The sequence below is a fragment of the Leuciscus leuciscus genome (assembly GCF_965113295.1).
Source record: "Leuciscus leuciscus genome assembly, chromosome: 8".
Classification (NCBI taxonomy): Eukaryota; Metazoa; Chordata; class Actinopteri; order Cypriniformes; family Leuciscidae; genus Leuciscus; species Leuciscus leuciscus.
The window spans coordinates 42,947,665-42,968,637 of record NC_138732.1 but is presented as its reverse complement, the minus strand read 5'-3'; the positions used below and the strand labels follow the sequence as shown (position 1 = coordinate 42,968,637).

Below are 20,973 nucleotides of genomic sequence, written 5' to 3'. Positions count from 1 at the left end.
TAACGCGCGATTAACACAGCGCATATTTTCTGTTTGACCTGTGGCCCAACCCCTAGTTGGAGAAAAGGAGATATACAGTGTTGCCAACTAATGACATTGCAGACCCCTTTAGCGATTTTTATTTAAAATTTTTTTAAAAAAGCACCCAAACCTTATTTAGTTTCTGAGAATCATCGGTACTGCTCTCCCAGCACGTGCACGCACCTCTCTCTTTCTCTCTCTCTTTCTCTCTCTTTCTCTCTCTCTCTCTCTCTCGGCAGAGAGGAGCAGCGCTTTAATTCAGTTAAACACAGATATTATGTTGCTTCTCTAATTTTACATGCAAGTATAGCCGAAATCACAGCACAGATATTGTCTTTATCTTATGTGTATTTGATTTCATCAGACGACGGCTCGATTATCAGGAGTTCTGTCTGATTTCAGGAGAGACTGTCAGTGTCTCTACTTGCTCAACAATATGCTTGCCAAACAAAAGATTTACACAAACAAACCGCAAAAGATAGAAAAAGAAAAATTAATTAATTCAATATCATTCTCTTCCACTCATGCGCGCTAACTCCGCCCACTCACTCCCACATCTAGAGAGAGAGAGAGAAGGAAAAAGGAGAGAAGGCTGGGTTATTTTTGTTTGCTTTTAGTTTAATATCCAGGGTTCCCACGGGTCCTTGAAATCCTTGAAAGTTTGTGAATCTGAAAAAATGTTTTCAAGGCCCTTGAAAGTTTTTGAAAATAAACATACATAGAGACAGGTCCTTGAAAGTGCTTGAATTTATTTTGTGCAATAAGTTTCCTGGAAAAAATTCCATATTCACTCCGGTCCCCTAATGTGTTATTCCGCCAACACTCCATGGCCTATGCATACTAGCTTGCTTGATTTACACTAGTTAAGCGCATTTACGCGTTACGTTATCAGGGTTTTTCCTGCATAGAGAATTATGAGGTGGCTGCCTCCGTCAAATTTCGTGCCGCCTCCGCTCTCGACAATAGCAAATAACTATGGGAATCCCCGAAAACGTGAGGATGATTCTGTTTTATTTCATTTAATGTAAGTGGCGATTGATAGCCTATAGTTGAATATAATATAGGCCTACCTAATGTACTGACGGTAACATTGTTGCGCTGTTGAGGCTTGCGCAGTTATTTATAACATAATATAGTTAAGAAACAATATATAGCCTAGGCTACACAAGACAGAGAGCTGTTTTCCTGAATGCCATCAAGATTGAAACCGAGACTGATTTCATAACAGTTCAATAAACAAATAGTTAAAATTAAGAAGGCTAACTTACATTTTAGACTGTTTTTGTTCTGTTTCAGTAGCGAAAATAGTTCCAAACAAAGATCACAGCAGAACCGTAACGCATCTCACTGCTAGCAACACTTGTTGCATTACTGAATGATTCAGCGTTTTGAACGAATCGGTTGAGTCAAAGATTCAATTACCCATTCTTAAACTGCCTCATTCTGAATAAATCAGCCGTTTGAACGAATCGTTTGAATGAATGACTCAATGACTCGCTCATTAAGACGGTCGCCTGCCGCCTCCTACTGGCGGTTTAGTTTCATAAAGTATCATTCTTATCAACATTCCATATTTGTATATTCAAAAATATTTAAAATAATCTAATTTAATACAGTTATAATTTTTCAATGTAAATTATTTAATTTGATTGGTAACAGCCTAGTGTCTTGTTATTTTAATTGAATATATTGATCAAATTTGAAATGAAAGATGGAGCATAATAAAATTAGGGGGAAAATGCCCTTTATAAAAGGTACAAAAAAATTAGTGTTTTCAAACAGTGATGTAATGAAACATTGACAACTTAAGTTTGAAGGGAGTAAAGCCTCTGTTTAGGCTATTAAGGAATTATGTAATTTTGCCAAAAGAAGAACTTTTATTTTAAATAAATGTTCATTTTAAATCAGCCTACTTCAGTGTGATATGTTATCATATTATCATGCTTAACACTAATTTGAATAATTGTAATGTGATGATCAGATGCAGATATCTAAATCAAAGAATATGGGCGGTTTTGCGGGTGGATTATTTATTTTTAACAGTGGATTCGGGTGACTCAAAGTGCACCAGATTAATGAATTTATCTTTAAAATGTACAACATTTTCTTACGTGGGGGCATGCCCCCGGACCCCCCTAAAAGTACCAAGCTCAACCCACAAAAACAATGTGGGAAACACATTAGGCTATATGATGATCTACAAAAAATACTAATTTAATTATCTTAATATTAAAATACATTATTAGGATTTTACCACATCCGCCTCATTTTGAGCCAGGAAAAACCCTGGTTATGTTAAAGGACAAGTTCGGTATTTTACACTTAAAGCCCTGTTTACAGATCGTATCTGATGAAATAGAACGGTTAAGATTAAAATTTGGACACATGCTCCTGTCCCGAGAATTTTAGGTTTATTTCGCTTTTGTGGACCTATTTTGCCAAACGCGTCACACCCGTGATTCTTCCGTTGAGAGCTTGAATAATAGACACTCCAGCCCAGTTGGTGGCGATAATGCACCTTTGCCAATTGCAAGCAAACCACGGGCATTTCATTGAATACACAGAAGAAGCAGAAGAAGAAGCGGCGGAGTAATACCGTAAAGGTGCTGCAGTCTCACAGCACGTCCTATTAAGTCAATGGAGTTGGACAAAAACTACGATAAAACCTGTTGGAATGCATCTTTTTCAGCGATTTTTGATGGAACATATCAGTGAACACCCCCTGACCACTCTGTGAGTTTCACGTCTTTGTAAACGAAAGTTTAATGTGTTTTTAGGACGGAATCTTCCAGTGCATATAGACAACCATTGTGGGGGTGGGGAGGGGAAGCGAAATAAACCTAAAATTCTCGGGACAGCAGCATGTGTCCAAATTTTAATCTTAACCGTTCTATTTCATCAGATACGATCTGTAAACAGGGCTTTAAAGCCTGGAACACACCAAGCCGACGCAGACGAACTAGCGCTGATGAAAGCCGACTGTGTTGTCGCCTCGCGTCGGGGTAAAAAGCTGCACTTGAACACACCGAGAGAACTACAGCCGACTGTCAGCTAGAATGCGCGTTCTGCGCCTGCGTGTAAATGAGACAGCTGTCTATTTCTGCAGATATATTCGTCTATATTCGTCATTCAAAAAGGGAAACCGGCGCTGCCGGCTGCAGTTACACAAACCGTAAACAAAGCAGTGCGTGCTTACCGTTTTGAAAATCAATCCTGCTAAACACTGTCTTTATTCCACTCCTCTCGTGTTAATATTGAAATATTCGCCAAGGAACACTCAGATAAGATGACATATCATTAGAACAGCCTTCTATCTGTACCGTTTTGACTTTGCCCGCTATTTTGCTATTATTCTCGTGCACTGACTCGGTCACTAAGCTGAACAGCCAATCAGAGTTCCCTCTTTCATCGACGGCCCGACGCCGATTCAACATGTCGAATCGGCCGTTACAAAGCCGACGAGGACCAATTTCAGCCGACGGTGCGGAACACACTGAGAAGATTTAGTCGGCCGACGCACGGAAACTGCCCGACGGCCGACCGTCGGCTTGGTGTGTTCCAGGCTTAAGTGTAAAATACCGAACTTGTCCTTTAAGTGTTTCCCGCATGAGGTACTTTGTGTTGTACGTTGCCATGACGTTCACGCGCGCATGAAACTACCATTGTACCTCATCGTTTGTTGTTGGACACAACAAATGTGTCCCCACATTAAGTCCTTGAATTTGAGGGTATTGGACCTGGAAAGTCCTTGAAAGGTCCTTGAATTTGAAGTTAACCAAGGTGTGGGAACCCTGAATATCATTGTAACAGTGATAGCTGTTACCCTTGTAATAATTCGTACTCACTCCTAGGGGGTGCTTGAGCGCTAAAGCCCCTTTGATTTAAACTGGTAGTAGGGTAGAGGAAGTCAGTTGTGTTTGGAAGAGGGAAGCAAGGTATTGTCAAAGCTCCTCCAGCAAATACGTAGCCTGGGAAAACCCAGACAACTTCCAGCAAATTTAGGTTTGCTTTGCAAGTAGTCTGGCAAAGAGCTCATTCAAGCCCATTTCTAATCCGTCGAAATCGCGGCACCAATCAGAAACGTTGGGGCGGGCTTTACACGATGACGATCGCTCTGATTGGTCTATCCAATTGCGCCCAGAGGCATTTGAGCGACGTCCGTTGGTGAAGCGCACCAACTTTTAAATGCATTATTATATTCAAATTGCAAACACACAAAGGACAGTCTCCATGAAGGACGATGAACGTGCTACTACATTTCTTTCCGAAACGGTAGGAAATTAAATTAGATTTAATAGAGGATTTTAACTGTGACAAGATGATTGACAGGACAGTTTACGTGACAGGATGCACGCGACAGATTCGTCCGATAAAGATGACGAAGTAGTATGTCCCAAAGCTTGCCTACTTTTTTGCTACACATTCAAAAGTAAATACCTTTTCTTCACAAAAAGAGTACATACTTTTATGGCGTAGTGTAACTTGGGTGAATTGGGACGCAGCATATGGCTTTACACGATGACGAAAATGTCTGAGAAATGATAGTTTCCCTGATTTCCCCCTGTGATGTCACTGACAATGAAAGTGCCCTTCCTACTGGGCAATTAGGAGCTTTAAAATGGCAGTCGTCGCTGTACATGGGTTTGCCAGTAGAGAGGTGACCCACAATGTGAGTATAACAGTATTTTATGTGTATATGTTAGTTTGTTACAGGGGAAATAAACTGTTAACATTTGTAAAAGAGTTTGGTGTGGTTTCTTTGAATGTTAAATCATATAACAAAACAAAACAAAACATTTAGCACTGAGACAAAACAAACAACAACAAAATAAAAGAAACCATGGAACTAAGCAGAGGGCCTATTACACCACCTAAACAGAAAAATAACCACACATCTAGTATACCATGTTATTTTGCCGGCATGTAGTTTGTGTGTATGTATTGGTGTAAACTGTTTATGGGTGTACATGCACTTCAGCAGTCCTTTCAAAATAAAAGTCCTTTTAGTCTTAGGTCACAGGCTATCTGTGACAACTACGAATGTGGTTATTTTATTTATTTTCAACAATGTGAATGTCTCAGTTGAGTATTATTTATTTGTATGCAGTACATTTCACTGTGGATTCTTTGCAATGACGAGATCACACTCATACGCTCAACATGTCTGTGATCGGCTACATGCTCATTACTGCAACCTTTCATGCCACTATATAAATATAATGCCATAGATATAATATAATGCTTAAATCAACACTTTAGACGATTAGTTAATCTTGAGAGCTGTAATTGTAAAAGCGTGCTAAAAGTTTTCAAGAGTTTCACTTGTAATACTTATTTCATATGCAAAGATGTTAGCCAATCACAGCAGTGAGAGTTCAAATCAGAGGGCAAAAGAGTCGGAAAAATGCATTTTATTTCTAAATGATGAAAATTTTTTATGTAAAAATTATACTAACATTATAAATGCATCACAGGAAACATTATAAAACAATAAAACAATGTGGTTCATGACCCCTTTCTTAATAAAACGTTAAAATGTTTGTTTTTTTTAAAAACTATTCTGAGTTCCAAAATATATTTAAAAGTAAAGAATATCTAAAAATATCTTCTGCTGTAACACAACTTACCTCAGTATCTCCTGTTGACACTTTATATTCTTCAGTCCAGTGCAGAGCAGCTTCACTCCTGAATCCTGCAGATTATTATTGTTCATGTTCAGCTCTTTCAGATTGGTATCTGATCCAAGAATTGTAGCCAAAGCCGAACAGCTTTTGTCTGTTAAGCCACAATCATTTAGCCTGCAAGACAAATAACATCACGAAATTAGGTGGAACATTTTTATATACAAATATTAAATATATATTTCCATTATTTTATATTTTTTACATAAATAGTGTGTATGTATATATATATATATTGTATAAAATAGAAGGGTGAGCTGCACACTGACAAAACTAGCATTTTATATATATTATTTTTGATCAAGTGAATAATTTGCTAATTTAAATGAGACATGCTTGGATAAAAATATCTTTAAGATTTATAGTTTAAATGACAATGAGTTTTACATTTGTCTTGAAGAGGAGATTCTGGGGGGTTAATGATTTCAGCATTGAAGTTATGTAAGAGCATATGTGCTTTATAGAAGAAGTTGAAGAGAACTACATACTGAAAGTTAGTGAAAATAACTATAAACCAGTGTGTTGTAAGATAGCAATACTGTTGTGCTTCATCCTCTGCTAACTCAACCCTATAAAGCCAAATGTATCGTATTTGATACATGAATGCCTAAGGCCTCTAAATTATTAATTTGATCAAAACTTTACTGAAAAAACTACTGAAAATCTACTACATGCCTTCTGTCTTCTGATTGATAAGCAAGTAAAAGGCCTTTCAGTTTAATTCTAAATCAGTGGTTCTTTTTTATTCTTTTTTGCTGTAAAATCTTTACTGATTAAAGTAAACCTATGAGTACTTCAAACTAAGAATTAATTTAAAGTTATTAATATTTCAAGGTTACAATTATTAGATTAAAGCAACTTTTTTTGTTTTAGAAAAAACATGTTAAAATGTATCAAATATGATTCAACAGGGTTTTGATAAACGTTTATTTGTATCTCTCAATCATCTATGTATTGCATTGCAATATGTTTTGCCAATTAAACAATTAAAACTACAGAACTATAGCTTATGAAATTTAGTAGTTAAAATATAATTTTATTGGGAGATATAAAGTAACAACTGATAATATATGCATTTTAAATAATCTGTTATACCCTGGATTAGACCAAAACATGACATAACGTATTAAGTGACTTACAGAGCTCTTCTGGAGGCTTTGATGACTGCCAATAATCTGATGAGACACTCGTCTGATTTCTTGAATTTCTGAAGCTCAAACTCTTCCAGCTCTTCCTCTGATGTCAACAACACAAAGACCAAAGCAGACCACTGGGCAGGTGAAAGGTCACCAGATGAGAGACTTCCTTTGCTGAGGTGAGTCTGAATCTCATCCACCAGAGTTTGGTCGTTCAGTTCATTCAGACAGTAGAACAGATTGATGGATCTCTCTGCAGGAAGATGATCTTCTAATTTCTGCTTGATGTACTGAACTATTTCCTTGTTGCTCTGGTCATTGCCGTCTTGCTGTGTTAACAGACCTCGTAAGAGTCGTTGATTGGACTGGAGTGACAGACCGAGGAGGAAGCGAAGGAAAAGGTCCAGGTGTCCATTGTCACTCTCGAGTGCCTTGTCCACTGCAGTCTTGAGAAAATCAATCATGGTTTCATTTCTGTTTTCCTGTTCTGTAGACTCATTATCAAACACACTTGTCTTGTTGATGTCCAGAAACAGATGTGCATAAAGGGCTGCAATAAACTCTTGAATGCTCAAGTGAACAAAGCAGAACATGGTACCAAGAATGATCCCTGTTTCCTCCTTAAAGATCTGGGTACACATGCCTGAGTACACTGATGCCTTATAGACGTCAATACCACAGGCTTCCAGGTCTGTGTCATAGAAGATCAGGTTGTTTCTTTCCAGCTGATGAAATGCCAGTTTCCCCAGTGAAAGGATGGCGTCTTTATCCCAGGAAACATCTGGTGTGTATTCTCCATCATACTTTCGGCGGCTCTGCTGGATCTGAAAGCGGAGAAAGTGTGTGTACATTTGTGTCAGAGTCTTGGGAGTGTCTTCAGTGTTTGATTCCTGCAGTGTTTTAGAGATCTCATCAGCCTGAGTGTTTTTCACATCATTATTTATTTTCTCCTCCAGAATGTTCTGGAGAACCGTGGCTGAAATCCAGCAGAAGACTGGGATGTGGCACATGATAAAGAGACTCTTTGATTTTTTAACATGATCTATGATTGTGTTGGCCTGATTCTGATCAGTGAATCTTTTTTTGAAGTACTCTTCCTTCTGTGCGTCACTGAATCCTCGTATCTCTGTCAGCCGGTCGATACAGTCAGGAGGAATCTTACTGGCAGCTGCTGGTCTGGTGGTGATCCAGATGAGAGCAGAAGGAAGCAGATTTCCCTTCATGAGGTTCGTTAGGAGAACATCCAGAGAGGCTGGTGACGATACATCACGCCACGTCTCATTACAATCAAACTTAAGAGGAAGGCGACATTCGTCCAATCCATCCAGGATGAATAGGACTTTGAATTGATTCCTTCTTGTAAGGTTCATTCCTTTTGTCTCTGGGAAAAACTGAGTTATAAGATCCATCAAACTTAGTATTTCTTTCTCCTTTAAGTTCATCTCTCTGAATGGAAGAGGAAATATGAAGCTGATATCTTGATTTTCTTTTCCTTCAGCCCAGTCCAGAACAAACTTTTGCACAGAGACTGATTTCCCGATGCCAGCGACTCCTTTTGTCAGTACAGTTCGGATCTCCTCGTCTTGTTCAGGAGCTTCAAACAAATGTTTGCATTCAACCTGTATCTCTTGTGCCTCATGACGCCTGGAAACAACTTCAATCTGTCTGACCTCATGTTCAGTATTGACCTGTTCACTGCTACCCTGAGTGATATAGAGATCTGTGTAGATGTTATTCAGAAGTGTGGATTCACCATGCTTCGCAATTCCTTCAAACACACATTGATACTTCTTCTTTAGGCTACATTTTAGCTGATGAATGAAGAACAGCTCATCTAAACACAGGAACAGAAAATAGATTGTTTTAATCTTCATTTTCTCTCCTACATTTATAAGAGACAATCAGACAGATGATCATGAGTCTCTTACCTTCTAGAGCATCAGCAGCTTCATCTTGCTTCATCTCTCTCAGGTAATGTAGTGTGAGATCAAGAGCTGCTTCTTTGATACTGCATCTATTCTCATTAAAGTCCTTCACAAAGTGTTGTGTGTTCTCATGTTGTAATATTTTCTTAAACTTTTCAAGTTCATTCTTCAGAAATATGATTATTTTGCTCTCAATATCCTACAAACAAAGCAAGTAAAATAAAAGACAGAACAACACAATTTAACCAGATCCACATCCTTATTTGGTCAAAACTATTTATCCAGTAATTACAAATATTTTCTAAAAGAAAACAGTTAAAAACCAAACATTTAATCAGCTGCCATTTAACACAAAAAGTACAAAAACAACACTTGTCTTTTTAAATTTTGATTATTATTTTAAGGGTTCTTAATTTCTATTCTATTATTTTTGCAAACAAAGTTCAGTAAACTATTTGTTTGTTATAAATATAAACATGTATGAAAATGTGTTTTCCTACCTGGAAGATCCCTCGGAGACTGTCTTTGAAACTCTCGTTGTTCCTGTGAGTCTGAACGTCTGAGTCTAATGTCTCACATTGAAGCCTGTTAGCCAATGAAATAAAACACTGCATTTTTTCTGGCAAAATTATATTATTATTTTTAGCAGAGAACAAGAAAACATTAGCAATTTAAGTTTTTGCTGTTAAAGTATAGGATCTATTTAAGTATAAACATATAGTGAATTCTGGATTGGCAATAGGTATTTTAATATGTTGAGCAGTAGTTATGTAAGCAGACTAAAATTAATGCATATTACAATTTTTTTTATTATAATTCAAATAGAAACTTCAATCTTTTTGCTGATGCCCCCTTTGGGTTTTTATAGCACTGCTGTTTGTACACTGGAAATATATTTGAACATAGTTTTATGATAAATATTTGCTGAAATATTCGCTAACAGTCTATGTGTGACTAACAATAAGAAACACTTGAAATACCTTTTGTTAGTTGATGGTTTTCTCTCACTGAATTTTGGTCCTTCACCTTTTGAGCAGTCACTCTTCACAGACACAGAGCTGGACACATGTGAGCCTGATCTTTCACTAATGACACAAAGAGCAGAATGATAAAACACTTTACTACAGGAAATACTTCAGTCTCAATTGAAATGGTTTAAGGTAGGGCTGCTTGAGTTCGGCAAAAATCATATATAATCAGATAGCCGTTATATGTGCCGTTTAATGCGTTTGCTATGTGGTGTTTTCCTCAGTGAATAACCAACATTGCACAGGTATATTCTCCATCTATAAATGTTAGAAGGTCATGCAAATATGTCTATTTTTCTGTCAGGTGTGGACGAGCCATGTGGGTCTCTGCTAAACTTCAGACTTCACTGAGCGAGCGCCGCCGTGCACCAAACAGACGGAGCTCAATAGAAGAGGAGCACAACTAACCAATATAGCTACATATTGCTAAAATATTTGTTTTTGGACATTAAATGTGCCATATGTAGAATTTCTTTCTTTTTTTTCTGCCATATCGCAGAGCCCTAATGGGTATTACAAAAATTCGAATCAAATAATTTCAATCTTTTTGCTGATTGTAAATTGGAACGATGTTTGAATGATAAAGTTTCATGATCAATATTTGCTGAAATATTTTCTAACAGTCAATGTGTAGAAATAAGAAACACTTGAAATACCTTTTGTTAGTTGATGGTTTTCTCTCACTGAATTTTGGTCCTTCACCTTTTGAGCAGTCACTCTTCACAGACACAGAGCTGGACACATGTGAGCCTGATCTTTCACTAATGACACAAAGAGCAGGAAGATAAAACACTTTACTACAGGAAATACTTCAGTCTCAATTGAAATGGTTTAATGTAGGGCTGCTTGAGTTCGGCAAAAATCATATATAATCAGATAGCCGTTATATGTGCCGTTTAATGCGTTTGCTATGTGGTGTTTTCCTCAGTGAATAACCTACATTGCACAGGTATATTCTCCATCTGTAAATGTTAGAAGGTCATGCAAATATGTCTATTTTTCTGTCAGGTGTGGACGAGCCATGTGGGTCTCTGCTAAACTTCAGACTTCACTGAGCGAGCGCCGCCGTGCACCAAACAGACGGAGCTCAATAGAAGAGGAGCACAACTAACCAATATAGCTACATATTGCTAAAATATTTGTTTTTGGACATTAAATGTGCCATATGTAGAATTTCTTTCTTTTTTTTTCTGCCATATCGCAGAGCCCTAATGGGTATTACAAAAATTCGAATCAAATAATTTCAATCTTTTTGCTGATTGTAAATTGGAACGATATTTGAATGATAAAGTTTCATGATCAATATTTGCTGAAATATTTTCTAACAGTCAATGTGTAGATATAAGAAACACTTGAAATACCTTTTGTTAGTTGATGGTTTTCTCTCACTGAATTTTGGTCCTTCACCTTTTGAGCAGTCACTCTTCACAGACACAGAGCTGGACACATGTGAGCCTGATCTTTCACTAATGACACAAAGAGCAGGAAGATAAAACACTTTACTACAGGAGATACTGCAGATTTCATGTTTAATTAATCCCAGTTTAACACAAATAAATTCTTGGTCAGAAATTAATTAAATCTGTTGAGTAAACACATATATATATATATACTGTATATATATATATATATATATATATATATATATATATATATATATATATATATATATATTATGAGGGGCCGTACAAGCCTTAAGTGAATTCATTAATTGACTCTCACACACTTACATTCTCCTTTCACATACATATATTTGTACTCTCTCACATACATACATTCTCCTTTTCATATACATACATTTCTACTCTCACATACATACATTCTCCTTTTCATATACATACATTTCTACTCTCACATACATACATTCTCCTTTCACATCCATGTATTTGTACTCTCACACGCATACATTCTCCTTTCACATGCATGTATTTGTACTCTCACACACATACATTCTCCTTTTACATACATATATATTCTACTCTCTCACACGCATGCATTCTCCTTTCACATGCATGTGTATATTTTGGGTTGTTTTTAGCCCAATTGTTGGGTAAATATAGGACAGAACACAGGTTGGTCTAATTTTATCCAGCATAACGGGTTGATATATATATAAAGAATCTTTGATACACCTTATTTAGTAGCCTACTTACAAATTAAATAGTGGTTCCAGTGGTTCCTAACCTTTGTAGCCTCAAGTACCCCCACAACCCCATCAATAAGGCTCAAGTACCCCTTCATTGACATTAAACCAAAGTAAATGCAGTGTCTATATTTTAATGCAGTTGTCAATTACCTAATTTGCCAATGAATCAGTTTTATTGATTGCAATTCAGACTTGAAGATAATAGGAACATTTGAATAAGAAACAGTGTTTGTAATTAGACATTCCAGCACTTCAAATATTATTTTGAATATGATGACAAAAAACATTATTTATTAATCCTTCAAAGATGGTCCCCATTTGTTAAACTGAAAGAGTTATAAACACACAAAGAGTTACAATATAAACAGTAGATGGTGGCAGAAGAGCGCTTATTGGCTCATATTAGCCATTTCCACTCTCCAACCCATTATGCTTTTAAATGTATAATTAGGCTAAACATTATAAAATCACTAGGTTTAAAAATCAGCTGTCAAAGTTTATCTGATAAAGGGGGTGGCCTTGCGTTCATCTATTGCAACTCCATAACACTTGCTCAACTGGACTTTTATAATACTAAAGACTTTTGAATTTATGGTTTTGAAGGTTTCCTCGAACTGTCCCCTAACAATCATCCTAATTTATAGACCACCCAAACAGCAAAACAATTTTTTCTCTGAGCTTAGTGAACTGCTAACACTAGCTTGTGCTTCTTCATCCAAGGTCATCTTGCTCTGTGATTTTAACATTCACGTCGACACTCCCTTTTCTAATAGTGCTCAATTAAAGACTGTTCTGGACTGATTTGATCTTTATCAGAATGTTAAAGGGGTGGTTGATTGTGATTTCACTTTTTTCATTTTAAATGGTGTGTAATGTTGCTGTTGGTGCATGAACAGTATCTGCAAAGTTGCTGCGCTGAAAGTTCAACGTAAGCAGAGATATCGTCTTTTAAAAATCAGGAAGTTTAATGCCTACAAAAACGACTCGAATGGGACTACAACGAGATACTTCCCGGGTTTTATACGTAACTAACCCATGCAAAAAAGGGGGCATGGCCATATTTCTGCGGCTTTGTCGAAGAGGAAGAGTTATAGTGGAGAGCTGTAGCCATGCCGTCAAAAGTGTGTTATTTTCACCCAGCTGCCAGGTCTTCTGTGTTCGGGCTTCATACGGATGCTGTAGTTCGTCAACAATGGCTAAAATTTATGTTTGATTATGTTCCTGAAAATTTAAATCGTAATTTAGCTCTCTGTGCTGCACATTTTACGGAAGACAGCTTCCAGAATCTCCACGAATTCAATGCCGGTGTTGTGCCGAATTTCAACCCCCTGCCAAATTATTACCCCCCTCGTTGAAGTCAGTACCCATCCATCCATCTTCCTCCGCTTATCCGGGGCCGGGTCGCGGGGGCAGCAGTCTAAGCAGAGATGCCCAGACTTCCCTCTCCCCGGACACTTTCTCCAGCTCTTCCGGGGGGACACCGAGGCGTTCCCAGGCCAGCCGGGAGACATAGTCTCTCCAGCGTGACCTAGGTCTTCCCCGGGGTCTCCTCCCAGTGGGACGCGCCCGGAACACCTTCCCGGGAAGGCGTCCAGGAGGCATCCGAAACAGATGCCCGAGCCACCTCAGCTGACCCCTCTCGATGTGGAGGAGCAGCGGCTCTACTCTGAGCTCCTCCCGAGTGACCAAGCTTCTCACCCTATCTCTAAGGGATCGCCCAGCCACCCTGCGGAGAAAGCTCATTTCGGCCGCCTGTATCCGGGATCTTGTCCTTTCGGTCATGACCCAAAGCTCATGACCATAGGTGAGAGTAGGAACGTAGATTGACCGGTAAATCGAGAGCTTCGCCTTGCGGCTCAGCTCTTTCTTCACCACGACAGACCGGTACATCGACCGCATTACTGCAGAAGCTGCACCGATCCGTCTGTCAATCTCCCGTTCCATCCTTCCCTCACTCGTGAACAAAACCCCAAGATACTTAAACTCCTCCACTTGAGGCAGGAACTCTCCACCAACCTGAAGTGAGCAAGCCACCCTTTTCCGACTGAGGACCATGGCCTCGGATTTGGAGGTGCTGATTCTCATCCCAGCCGCTTCACACTCAGCTGCAAACCGTCCCAGTGCATGCTGAAGGTCCTGATTTGATGCGGCCAACACAACAACATCGTCCGCAAAGAGCAGAGATGAAATCGTGTTGTCACCAAACCTGACACCCTCCGGCCCCTGGCTGCGCCTAGAAATTCTGTCCATAAAAATTATGAACAGAACCGGCGACAAAGGGCAGCCCTGCCGGAGTCCAACATGCACCGGGAAGAAGTCTGACTTACTGCCGGCAATGCGAACCAAGCTCCTGCTTCGGTCGTACAGGGACCGGACAGCCCTTAGCAAATGACCCCGGACCCCATACTCCCGGAGCACCCTCCACAGGCCGCCGCGAGGGACACAGTCGAATGCCTTCTCCAAATCCACAAAGCACATGTGGACTGGTTGGGCAAACTCCCATGAACCCTCCAGCACCCTGTAGAGGGTATAGAGCTGGTCCAGTGTTCCACGGCCCGGACGAAAACCACACTGTTCCTCCTGAATCCGAGGTTCTACTATCGGCCGTATTCTCCTCTCCAATACCCTGGCATAGACTTTCCCAGGGAGGCTGAGAAATGTGATCCCCCTATAGTTGGAACACACCCTCCGGTCCCCCTTCTTAAAAAGAGGGACCACCACCCCGGTCTGCCATCCCAGAGGCACTGTCCCCGACCGCCACGCGATGCTGCAGAGACGTGTCAGCCAAGACAGCCCCACAACATCCAGAGACTTGAGGTACTCAGGGCGGATCTCATCCACCCCCGGTGCCTTGCCACCGAGGAGTTTCTTGACTACCTCGGTGACTTCAGCCTGGGTGATGGACGAGTCCACCTCTGAGCCCTCAGCCTCTGCTTCCTCAATGGAAGACGTGACGGCGGGATTGAGGAGATCCTCGAAGTATTCCTTCCACCGTCCAACGACATCCCCAGTTGAGGTCAACAGCTCCCCACCTCTACTGTAAACAGCGTTGGTAGGGCACTGCTTCCCTCTCCTGAGGCGCCGGACGGTTTGCCAGAATCTCTTCGAGGCCAGCCGATAGTCCTTCTCCATGGCCTCACCGAACTCCTCCCAGGCCCGAGTTTTTGCCTCCACAACCACCCGGGCTGCAGTTCGCTTGGCCTGCCGGTACCCGTCAGCTGCCTCAGGAGTCCCGCAAGCCAACCAGGCCCGATAGGACTCCTTCTTCAGCTTGACGGCATCCCTTACTTCCGGTGTCCACCACCGGGTTCGGGGATTGCCGCCTCGACAGGCACCAGAGACCTTACGGCCACAGCTCCGAGCGGCCGCTTCGACAATGGAGGTGGAGAACGTGGTCCACTCGGACTCAATATCTCCAGCCTCCCTCGGGATCTGGTCGAAGCTCCGCCGGAGGTGGGAGTTGAAGATCTCTCTGACAGGAGACTCGGCCAAACGTTCCCAGCAGACCCTCACAGTACGCTTGGGTCTGCCGAGTCTGTCCAGCTTCCTCCCCCGCCATCGGATCCAACTCACCACCAGGTGGTGATCAGTTGACAGCTCCGCCCCTCTCTTTACCCGAGTGTCCAAGACATACGGCCGCAGGTCAGATGAAACGACCACAAAGTCGATCATCGACCTACGGCCTAGAGAGTCCTGGTGCCACGTGCACTGATGGACACCCTTATGCTTGAACATGGTGTTCGTTATGGACAAACTGTAACTAGCACAGAAGTCCAATAACTGAACACCACTCGGGTTCAGATCAGGGGGGCCGTTCCTCCCAATCACGCCCCTCCAGGTGTCACTGTCGTTGCCCACGTGGGCATTGAAGTCCCCCAGTAGAACGACGGAGTCCCCAGTTGGAGCACTTTCCAGCACCCCTCCCAGAGACCCCAAGAAGGCCGGGTACTCTACACTGCCGTTTGGCCCGTAGGCACACACGACAGTGAGAGACCTATCCCCGACCCGTAGGCGCAGGGAAACGACCCTCTCGTTCACCGGGGTGAATTCCAACACATGGCGGCTGAGTTGGGGGGCTATAAGCAAACCCACACCAGCCCGCCGCCTCTCACCATGGGCAACTCCAGAGTAGTGAAGAGTCCATCCTCTCTCGAAGAGTGTGGTTCCAGAGCCCAAGCCGTGCGTAGAGGTGATCCCAACTATCTCTAGTCGGAACCTCTCAACCTCACGCACAATCTCAGGCTCCTTCCCCGCCAGCGAGGTGACGTTCCACGTCCCTAGAGCTAGCTTCCATGTCCAGGGATCAGGTTGCCGAGGTCCCTGCCCTCGACTGCCGCCCGATCCTTTCAGCACCGGCCCCTTACGGTCCCTCCTGCAGGTGGTGAGCCCACGGGAAGGTGGCCCCACGTCGCTCCTTCGGGCTGAGCCCGGCCGGACCCCGTGGGAAGAGGCCCGGCCACCAGGCGCTCGCATACGAGCCCCAACCCCAGGCCTGGCTCCAGGGTGGGGCCCCGGCTGCGCCATACCGGGCGACGTCACGGTCCTCGATATAATTTTTCTCATAAAGGGCTTTTGAACCACTCTTAGTCTGACCCGTCACCTAGGACCTGTTTGCCTTGGGAGACCCTACCAGGGGCATATAGCCCCGGACAACATAGCTCCTAGGGTCATTCGGGTACTCAAACCCCTCCACCACGTTAAGGTGGCAGTTCAAGGAGGGGTCAGTACCTGATTGCCTAATTCTAACCCCACCCCTAATCCTAAACCTACCAATACTAGGGGGGTAATAATTTGGCGGGGGTCGAAATTTGGCACAACACTGGATTCAACAAGAAACTGTTACTAAAACATGAAGCAGTTCCAACTTTAAAACCAGAGGCAGCAGTTGTTGGGCCACAACCTGTAAGTAAGACTTAATAATGTTTGCATGTATAATTTCAGACGTAATGTTTTAGTTTTATCAAGGACGTAAACAAATGCCAGCGCTGGCTTTAGTAGCCACTTACACGTACAAACGCGTACAAACATTTTGGACCTGAATTTGTAATTATGTACTAATTTTGTAAATGTATTTTCCATGTATATTTTATGACGTCATTTTTCGATTTGATCAAGAACGTAAACCAATGCCAGCGCTGTTTGTTTATAGCCAGTTAGTTCGATGCTATTTTGTATGTATAAGACAAACGTTTATAAAGTTCAAAAAATTATATGTAATCGCAACAGCAAACTTCAGCTGCTGAAGTTAAAACAATAACTTTAAAAAACGGTATTACTCAGTCATTTATTCAGTTATATTAAATGTTTAATCAGGAGAAAACCTTATCTCAAAAGCTAACAAGCAGCAGTAGCATTTTCAAGTAACAGCATATCGAAATTCTTATATAATAATAGTAGATTAGAATAGAATAGAATAGAATAATAATAATAAAAAATTTACCATTCAGAAACGTTTTGTAAGAGCCGTGTTTGCGGAAGTTGCTTGACTCTCTTCATTGCCGCTTTCTGGGTCTGATTCTGGCTCAAACTGATACGGCAGTATTGACACCATTATTTGACATGTTCTTTGACCGGAGCACATGCAACTTTCGCCCGTAAAGGTAATGGGCGTGAAGTTTCCGGACAACATGCACTACGCAGTTTAGCCAATTACAACACACCGTCCCAACTAACCAATCTGAGCCCATTGCCTGTTTCTGAGGGAGTGGTTTCATAGAATCAGGAAGTCAACCGGTCGTTCAAATGACAGAGGAGAAAGCGGCTTACAATAAAGGTGAAATTTATGAAAAATAAGACTTCAAAAAAACAAAAAAACACGAAGACATGTTATATTGCACCCCATAAACACAATCATGCAAAGAAAACCACCCCTTTAATTTCCCAACTCATACTCATGGACACACACTTGACTTAGTTTGTACATCTGGTTTGAATGATATCTCCATCAGTGGTCTGGTTACTCCTATCTCTGATCATAAGCTTATTACTTTTGATTTTATATTACTTTGTCCAACTAAATGTATTGACAATATAACCATCTCTTATCGTAAGATCAGTTGTATTAATGCTAATACGTTTGCTGCATCCTATTGCTTTGTCTGATGTTTTTGATTTCATCTGTCCATCTAAGATATTTGATTTGTACCACTCTGCTATCACTGATGTTTTAGACGAGCATGCTCCAGTTAGGACTAGGTCTGTTCCCTTGTCCCAATCCTCGCAGTGGTTTAATGCTGAGCTACGTGCTATGAGAGCAAGAGGCAGACAACTTGAACGCCACTTTAGGAAAACCGGTCTAACTGTACATTTTCATGTGTTTTTGGACTATATTAAGCATTATAAAACAGCCTTGAACACAGCTCACTCTTCCTATCTTTCTAAAATCATTAATAGTGCAAAAAATAGTCCTAAATCAATATTTATCATCGTAAACAAGCTAGTCCAGGCATCCGTGCATAATGCCAGCTGGATGCTTTATGTGGGACTTTAGGTGATGAACCGACCGCTGTATCATTTCTGAAATGAAACAGAAATCCAATTCTTCTTCATGCCTGTCAGATCCCGCACCAACAATCATTTCTGCTCCTATCTCACATCTTGTAAATATGTCCCTTATATCTGCCTCTGTTCCAGTTTCACTAAAGACGGCTGCGGTTACTCCTATCCTTAAAAAACATATCTGGACCCAACTGACCTCGCTAATTATCGCCCAATCTCCAATCTACAGTATGTCTCAAAAATCATGGAAAAGGTTGTTGCCACTCAGTTGTTCAAGTAGGAAAGAGAACTCAATGCAGCCGGAGCGCTGTCTGAAGAAGCTTTCTGTGCATGTTAGTCATGTGTCAAGTCAAGTCAAGTCAAGTCACCTTTATTTATATAGTGCTTTTTACAATACAGATTGTTTCAAAGCAGCTTTACAGTGATAAAATACAGCAACAAAGTTTGTTTCTGCTGTACAGCAGATCATGAAGAAAATAGTGTCATAGTCCAGTTTAAGTAAGTTCAGAGATGGTTAATTTTGTTGTAAAGAAGTTATTAATTTAGTTAATTTATACATATAGCCGCTCTGGAGAAAACAGTGATGTCATCGTCCAGCTCAGTTCAGTTCTCATATAATGTCATACAGACAGGAGATTCACAGAGAGTGAACCAGTGAGCTCTTGTTTGTGTCTTATCGCAATTGAATGATTTAAAAGCACTTGAAAGAATGATAGTGCAATCATATAATGTAATGCTAGCTCGGGGGTCGGCAACCCGCGGCTCTAGAGCCACATGCGGCTCTTAAGCGCCGCCCTAGTGGCTCCCTGGAGCTTTTTAAAAAATATGAAAATGGAAAAAATATTTTTTGTTTTAATATAATTTCTGTAGGAGGAAAAACATGACAAACATTCTTAACCCTTTCGCACGTACGATCGCATCGGTGTGATCAGAACAGTCAGTGCATGACGTGATCAACTGCTAAATTCAAATGTACTTTCGCGCGTTGGCTGGCGCTGAGCCAGAGACAGGCGCGCTCAGCTGTCATATCACAACTTTTCAGTGTTTTCAACCACATAATGTTTATTTTAGGTTTCAGACATATAAGTACTAAAAAAACAATACATTTAGAGTTTGTAAAATACACACTGCATGTTAAAGGAAGAGGCAATAATCCTTTCCATTATAATTAGACACGTTTTATTCATATCAGATATACATTGTGTAAGTAACTTTAAAGTTTACTCTATTCTTCTCCCAGTTCACCAGCCACTTACTTTGATGTATTTCGGGAGAAGTGGATGAATTCACGTGTTGTAAATCCAACAGATCCGATTCTCTGAACTGCGTCTGCGGCACAAACTAAGATGGCAGCGCATACAGCTCAACTAACGCGATCGTTATAAAGGTGTTTAAACAACAAAACACTTCCACTTGCATATATTTGACAATCGGAATATCAGATATTTCATGCCATATCTAACAAATGTGTGAATATTTTGAATAAAAAGGAAAAATGACATAAAAGCAGATCATCATTCATTCAGCTCTGTTGTTGCTGCGGTGTGTCACGTGACACGCAATGACGCGTCACCTTGGAAACCATAAAGTGACACATTCTAAATAACGGTCGCCTTGAAAAACTCACGCTGGGGGGGTCAGTCAGAATATTTTAAACTTACGTGTGAAAGGGTTAAAGTTTTTCAACGTTGTAAAAATAATACACAAATAAATAAAACGTAATACATTAAAATTATAATGGAAGTTAAACTTAAAGCACCATCGTAGAGTAGTCACGTGGTGCGTCATTCTCTACAGGATGCGCTGCAGGGAAAATAAACATTTAATCATGAATGCTCATTATGTATTTGTAGCCTAGGCTACTTATCATTTTGATACTAGGGGGCTAATAAAGCTAATATAGACACTTACAGCATTGTGTTGCCTTCATTATAAGGCTTATATAAGGCTTACATTTTTTGCGGCTCCAGACAGATTTTTTTTTTTTTTTTTTGGTACAATATGGCTCTTTAAACATTTTGGGTTGCCGACCCCTGTGCTAGCTAATGGATGACAGAAAAAACAGAAGCTGCGTTAATTGCTTTAACCTGAAAAAAATGAAGCGCGTTTGTTAACACGTTAATTTTGACATCCCTAATTTTTTTAGCCAAAATCACAAAACCTGTGCCGTTTTCTGGGACTTCGCTTCAGCAGAGCGGCAGTAGCTCATTAGCAATTCGCCTCTGCGTTGTGGGCGGAGCCGTTGGCTGAAGCGAGATACATAGGCAGCAACAGCCTCTTTCTGTCTTTCTTTCTTTCTGTCAACACAGAAAACATTTCATCACTGGATAGTTTTTTTCGTTTAATTAAAGTGTTGTTTTATGTCAGCTGAATGTCCGGAACGCTTTTCAGAGAAGATAAGGCAACTTATTTAGCACAATTCACACCCAGCGGCAATTCAGAAAAAGAAAAAAAAATCTCAGAATGCTCCACATGAAACTTTGGTCTTCCGACCTTTTACCGCCGTGTCGATTTATTTTGATTAATATGTCCGAGGGA

General features: G+C 40.8%; 1 protein-coding gene across 1 annotated transcript in view; it reads right to left on the bottom strand.

The window, feature by feature from the left end:
• LOC309504502 (uncharacterized protein) overlaps positions 1 to 20,973 on the bottom strand; it is a 282,483-nt gene that overhangs the window by 249,219 nt on the left and 12,291 nt on the right. Inside the window, exons 3-9 of the mRNA XM_082177647.1 lie at positions 11,153 to 11,257; positions 10,448 to 10,552; positions 9,744 to 9,848; positions 9,264 to 9,348; positions 8,767 to 8,962; positions 6,842 to 8,672; positions 5,649 to 5,819 (exon numbers count right to left, since the gene is read on the bottom strand). Of these exons, the coding sequence (XP_082033773.1) occupies positions 5,649 to 5,819; positions 6,842 to 8,672; positions 8,767 to 8,962; positions 9,264 to 9,348; positions 9,744 to 9,848; positions 10,448 to 10,552; positions 11,153 to 11,257 (2,598 nt within the window). The remainder of the gene's footprint in view (positions 1 to 5,648; positions 5,820 to 6,841; positions 8,673 to 8,766; positions 8,963 to 9,263; positions 9,349 to 9,743; positions 9,849 to 10,447; positions 10,553 to 11,152; positions 11,258 to 20,973) is intronic.